The following is a 6,633-nucleotide window of genomic DNA, read 5'->3' as shown; positions in this document are numbered from 1 at the left end:
TTTATTTCCCAAAACAAGGGTTCCTGATTTGTTATTACATTGCTTGACAAATTGACGCAAGCATGACGTGTACAGGGTTGGCTAGACTCTTATCGACAACAGAAAATTAGCCAATCAGATTGCGAGATCACAAGCAATTGTGGTAAAATACCTTCTTTCCCATAACCAAACCCTGCCATTTCATTATAAAATAAATTTAATTTTGATTTGGTTTGCAGTCTGCCTTAACCCATTGACTCCCAGGGGTTCCCCATTGATGAGTAAAATCGTCTGGCATTAGACAGAGTAAAATACTAAGTGTGGCCGGTTTCGGCCTGTTTGGACGTCAAAGGGTTAAATGGGGACATAGTTTTTCAGTGAGTGATCAATGGGGACATACTTTTTCAGTGAATGATTAACCCATTGACTCCCAGGGGTTCCCCATTGACGAGTAAAATAGTCTGGCGTTAATTAGACAGAGCAAAATACTAAGTCTGGCCGGTTTAGGCCGGTTTGGACGTCAAAGGGTTAAATGTGCTTGGCAAATGTGAACTTGAGACCTCTCAGGGACATTATTTATTTATTTATTTTTTTGCATGTCATAGTCACCAGCAATAAGTGCCAAACTTATAAACTATAGGATTAGTCTTTTTTCTTAACAGGGCCTTGGCTTGATGATCACTCTTGTGGCTCCCGTCTTTAATAAGTCCTCACAGACAGTAAGTTTTCTGGTTGTTCTACAAGTTTTTTCTTCAAAAGGGAGAGGTGATCCTTGCATCTGGACAATTTAAGCGGTATTTGTCTTTTATCGACAACGTTCAGGCAACTTCAACGTGATTCAAACCTACATGTAGTTGTACAAATATGACCTCTGCAATGCCTGTGCAATGCCTGTGCAATGCTCTACCAACTGAGATATGAAAAACCCGCACATCAAATACATACATGTACATGCATTGTCCTTCCTATGAGAGATGAATTGATGATGATGTGGGCAAAGCATCTGCCCTAGACTGTCCACTTCCAATGGCAGTCCATCACTCAAAAACATTCTTGTTTATTTTATTTATTTATTTATTTATTTTATAATTTATTAATTTTTTTATTGATTATTAAATAAAGAATACAATGATGACATTACAATAAAATTAATACTACTTTAAAATAATTTGCTTATATTTTTCATTGTTCATTAGTCAAACAAAGATGAGAAAACTTGTGTGTTACAAGTTAAAATAATATTGTTTGCTCCTCTGTAGGATTACAAGGGCGAACTACTAGGTGTGGTTGGGACAGATGTTGCTTTGCCACAGCTTGAAGGCTCCGTCCCAGGAAGTGAGGTACTACACATGCTAATCAAAGTTTCTTTTCTTTTTCTACTGTAAACACCTGCAGATAAGCCGCACATTTTCACCAAAAGTCATTGCTATAAATCAGGGGTGCGGCTTATCTTCGGGAGCATTTGAAAAAGGCTGCTTCTGGTGTCCAGTTTTCCACCTTCGAATGATATAACGCCTAGTTACTAAGGTATGAACATTTTAGGTGAAGCTTGGACAGACAAGTATTGAGCTTAATTTATTGATTTCTAAATTTTTCAGGTTGGTGTTGATGGATATGGTTTTGCAATCAACAACAATGGCTTTGTTCTGTTCCACCCTGGCCTGGATAAAGAGGTAAAAGCATCGAAATAATATTAATAAACTTAAGGAAATTTTTTCTCTTGTCAAGTGTTGCTAGAGTAGATTCATGCTGGAAACTGAACTTTCTCTGGGCTTCAATACCCCTCACCTTGCCCAGAGGTTTCCCTGTGTATGAAACTCACAAGGGAGTGGTTGGGTTTCTAATGCCAGTATGAGGTTACAGAAGGTGCTGCCTTCATTTTCACTATGTCCATCATTTGGTGTATTTGTCTACTGGAAAAGATAGCGGTTTTTTTTTTTTTGCTCCAAGAAGGGTTTTGAAAGGCAAGGTGGGTTGGTGGCCTGTTCAAATTGGGGTTAACGCCAAGGCAACTTAAATAGCATGACTTGCAGCAGGTTTCAGGCTGTAAACTCAAGATTTACATTTTCCTTTTTTGAACAACTCGGCTCCGATTTGTTCGGGTGCAGGGTTTGTGGAGCTGTGAGAGCCATCAGCCTTCCATCACTGCATTTGTCTTGGTTTTGATTGCCAGAGCCATCCTCTCACATGCGGGCAATCTTGTTCCCAGAGGCATTGTTCCCTTGATCAGCAGTAGGGAAGACAGACTCTGGTCAAATCCAAAGAAGTCCACATTTTATTGATTGATGAAAAACACGGTTTCATTTCCTGCCATTTTCAAACTTTAAACTCCAAAGCGTGATTTATTCTGGATTTTTATCTACAAAAAATATATATATGAGGTTGAAGATGATCTAGAAATAAATCTTTTTACAACTTGCCAGTTCCGTAAAGTTTTTGTTTTGGAAAATACAGCATTTTGAATGACACCAGATACTGAAATCTGTTTTGATTGAAAAAATGTCCCTGGTTATTTTTGATTCTCCGCAGTTGAAACGTTTCAAGTGTTTGAGGAAATGTTTATAATCATGTGCTCGTTTATGTGACTGAAAAGTAAGCGCTTTCATGGCAAGGTGAACTCAAGGAGGTTTTGTTGAATCCTGACCACCTCCCTTCATACACACGCAGTTATTCAACTGTAACCAGAATTTTCTGGTTCCAGTTTTGGATTATTCCAGAGCCTCCTTTATAAGGGTGCATGGAGTACCTATGCTCGTGTGCCTGTTCCACTGGACAGGGGAACGGAGGCTCCAGGAAGGAGATTGATATGTGGGTTGAGTTTGTTGGCTCTTTACTCTCCTAGCTCCTGATACTCCAGTTTTTCTAACTTGTCAAAAGTCAACATTTGATTTGATCAGTTTAATGTAATGTTATTTAATTTTTTTAAGCTACACATTGTTAAAAAGTTCACTTATTATCAACAGACTTAACTGATTAGAGTGTAATGTGAAGTGCTAGTTTTGTACCCCATATAGACTGTATTCATAAATGGCGGCTAAATAATTATTCTTTTGTCTTTATGCTTATCATCGTCACTAGCCTCGTTAGCACGAACAAAATTCAAAAGAATTCTTGCTCTAAAGTGAGGCTAGTGAGGATGATTAGCATAAAGACAAAAGAAAAATTTATTGGCCACCATTTATGACTACTGTTTATGAACCATGTGAGCGTTAGCCCTACTAATGGAAATGGACCCACACAAGGACAGAGAAAAATTCTGACCAGGGTTTTAATGTACCACAGATGGATGACAAGGAGATTTAATTTCTTCTTTAGATATCACTCCATTCTCCCTGAACACAGTTGTTGTGTTGTTCAGTCAATCCGTCGTCTGTATGAAAGGAGTCATGCTTTTCTCATACTGATGTAGTTATCTTGGTAATGTGATTTAATAATGGCCCACAAAATGCATGCTATAAAATCTTTGGAAATTCTTTGCACGTACGTTAACAACAACAACAACAAGCACTTTATTTGTACCCAACAGTATCACAGCAATAATTACAGAATAATGCATATTTCCAAAAATAATGAAGAGTACAGGCTGCCCCAATATAGGGGTGAAAGAAAACGGGCAGTCATACTTAGATGATTAATTATTTTATTTACTAGCATCAGATACCTCACAAGCACATACACAACACATACTGCATACACACTTCTACACACACGCCAAAGAAAATACGGTACAAAAAAAGAAAGAAAATATCAGTATCAGAGCAAGACATCGGAAAGCCAGAAATAATTATTGCCATTCTTTTGTTGCTGAATCTTTTTGTTTCTCTTTGCTTTTTGTTTGTTTTGCACTTGGTTGAAGTGGGTAAGGAAAAATTGTCAACCACCAAAAGGATCAAAGTTAAAAAGATTTGTAAGTAAGAACCGGTGCATGCAAATGCTGGCATAATGATGTATTTTTTTACCATTTCTGTTCTACAATGTAAATTCCAAATTCCGAGGAAATTGTGTGTATTGTGGGTGAGTTGTGGTTTTCAGTGGAACGTAAATCCTTTAGACAGAAGATTGTTAGTTGTGGTTTGAATATAGCCAGTCTGCAATCACACATGAAGCTTTCGAGTGAGCCAATTAAACCAGGTTGTCAATTCATGTGGTCAGCACTGAGTGCAAAGAACGGCAGGGGAGTGTGTGATGTTGCTTCTTATTAAGAGTCTGAATGGCTGAAAAAATGGTGCGTGATTTTTTCAGTCGTTCAGTCAATAAACTTAAGGTATTTGCAAAATTGATTTTTGATACTTTTGTGAATACCTTGGGCCTGTTTTGCATCCCTAGAAAGACCCACCGAACATTGCCCTTGACGAGCTGGAGTTCAACAGTTCTGAAGCTAAGCAGGTGTGTATTTATATTTTCATAGAAAAACGAACTTGGTGATGTTTTTTGTTTTTAACTTTTCCATAATAAGCTGGAGATTTAAAAAAGCAACCATCTGCAGAGTGGTCAATTTTGTTAAAATCAACTCAGAATAATAATATCTTTGGCCAACTAATCTCACCCGACCCAAATGAACCAATCAAACTGTTACACGCGGGGTTGGAAATCAGATTGGTTTTGCTTTTACCTTTGATTGGCTGGGAATGTGGTTCGAGATTTTTAAGCCAATCGCAGCGGGCCGAGTAAAATGAAGGATTAACATCACTTATATTTTCAAAAGTGCGCGATGAGGGCAATTACTGCAACTTCTGAAAACAGAAGTGATATATATCCTTAATTTGACGAGGCAACTTGCGATTACTTGTGTTACTTACTTTATTTATTTATTTATACACGGTAAAATCTTCAGTATATGTAGAGGATATTACATGGCCGCGCCGGTATCTCGTGAGGGATACTTTTAGAACGAGAAGATAAAATTCGTATCCCCAAGCGGCCATGTAATGTTCTCTTTATTATATAGATATTGATGAAATGTCTAGACTTAAAACAACTTGTTTTACTCATTTTCGAAATGATGAAAAAGCGGTCTCCAACCGCTAAAACACGCATGTTGTGTGACATGAAACAGGATATGAAAGTTATGAAAAACAAATCATGATAATGTAAAATTTCGCAATAAAAATATTAACGTAGTAGAGAAGAATTATATTAAAGCACCTTAAAGTATCTTACAATGAAGAGGAAGCTCGCGTTTTATTGGCTAATCGTGTTCGTTACCATGACGATACCTATATTCTCACATGTGAAACATAAAAATGATATTTTCACTGCTCGCGGTGAAGATATGATTTTTTAGTAAAAGGAGAAATTCTGGTATTTCATCAGTATCTATATAATAAATTACAATAAAAAGTTGCATTACAACTACACTGTTTTACAAGATTGCCGTGTGGGAGCCCCGGGGGGGGGCCTCCCATATGAAACAGACGGGATGCTCGTCGTCTCGCTTAGGGGTGTAAATTTTGGATTTCGGTCTCGCTTAGGGTATTTTAAGCCGCCAAGGTCTCGTTTAGGGTTCCGCGAAGAAACACAGAATTACGCGAAGAGAAACAGAAGTCAAATTTTGTTTTTAACTTGTTTTTAGGGGCCAAAATTTCCTTAAGCCACGCCCAGATTAGTCTCCTTTAGGGGTCACAAAAAGCTTGAGCCACGCCCAGATGGTCTCCTTTAGGGCTTAAATTCAAAATTTCCGACGAGCATCCCCGTCTGTTCCATATGGGAGTCCCCCCCGGGGTGGGAGCCCGACCGGCACCTACTATATAGTTGGTCAATTTCCCTTTTAAAGTATCCTAGAGAGTCTGATTTTTGCAAGCTGATGGGCAAACTATTCCATACCAGTGCTCCGCTATAACAAAAAGCACGCTTGCCATAATTTGTGCGCGGCAAAGGCAACTCAAGTTTAGCCTCTAAGTTTATTAAGTTGTATTGCGTACTGCGGGTACTGAATGAATTCAGGAGGTACGCTGGGGTGAGTCCATTGATTGTATTAAACATAATATAAAGGGCAAAATTCTCTTCTATTAAGGCCCGGGCAAACGATTTCAACATTCGCTTCAACCTTCGTTCGATTTTGTTGAACGATGTTGACTGGTGGGGTGGGCACACTCTTTCAACACGTTATCAACATTTGATTCAACAAAGCTTCACCAGATGCCAGGTATTCAGTCACAGGCTACAGCCGCGGTTGTTGCTATGGATACGGACTTGTTACTGTGAATACGGACATGGATACGTCATCGAGAGAGCACTTGAAGCGCACGAGCAAATTCTGAAGCCGTTTTGCCTTTGAAGAAGGTCAAAAACGCGCGCTGTTGCCGGCGGAATTTTTGTAGGAAGCCATTTCAGTGTTCAATTTAAAACGGAACTGAATGAATTTTTTTTTTTGTACAATAACGCCAAAGCAATGAACAAGCAGACACTACATGAAAATAATAAAGTAATTTTGTTCGGAGCACTTCCTAAAAATAAATGTTGTTAAATGCTCATCTAACTAAAATCGTAAATGGTCTGAACCCAGGAGTCATATCATGATTAACTAAAGTATGATCGTCCGGGTGATTGTAGTCCTGAGAAGGACTGTTTGAGATTACATTGACTGACGTTTCGACAACCTGAGTGGAAGTCATCTCCAGAGTCAAATGATTTGTGTAACGTCAGTAGATGTCA

General features: G+C 38.5%; 1 protein-coding gene across 1 annotated transcript in view; it reads left to right on the top strand.

The window, feature by feature from the left end:
• Nucleotides 1-4,147, top strand: part of LOC138000282 (voltage-dependent calcium channel subunit alpha-2/delta-3-like) — a 46,406-nt gene extending 42,259 nt beyond the window's left edge. The window contains exons 17-20 of the mRNA XM_068846584.1: nucleotides 642-698; nucleotides 1,239-1,319; nucleotides 1,578-1,652; nucleotides 3,836-4,147. Of these exons, the coding sequence (XP_068702685.1) occupies nucleotides 642-698; nucleotides 1,239-1,319; nucleotides 1,578-1,652; nucleotides 3,836-3,922 (300 nt within the window). The 3' untranslated portion in view covers nucleotides 3,923-4,147. The remainder of the gene's footprint in view (nucleotides 1-641; nucleotides 699-1,238; nucleotides 1,320-1,577; nucleotides 1,653-3,835) is intronic.
• The last annotated feature ends 2,486 nt before the right edge of the window (nucleotides 4,148-6,633 follow it).

The sequence above is a fragment of the Montipora foliosa genome, chromosome 4 (genome assembly GCF_036669935.1).
Source record: "Montipora foliosa isolate CH-2021 chromosome 4, ASM3666993v2, whole genome shotgun sequence".
Classification (NCBI taxonomy): domain Eukaryota; kingdom Metazoa; phylum Cnidaria; class Anthozoa; order Scleractinia; family Acroporidae; genus Montipora; species Montipora foliosa.
This window is presented reverse-complemented; position numbering and strand designations above follow the sequence as displayed.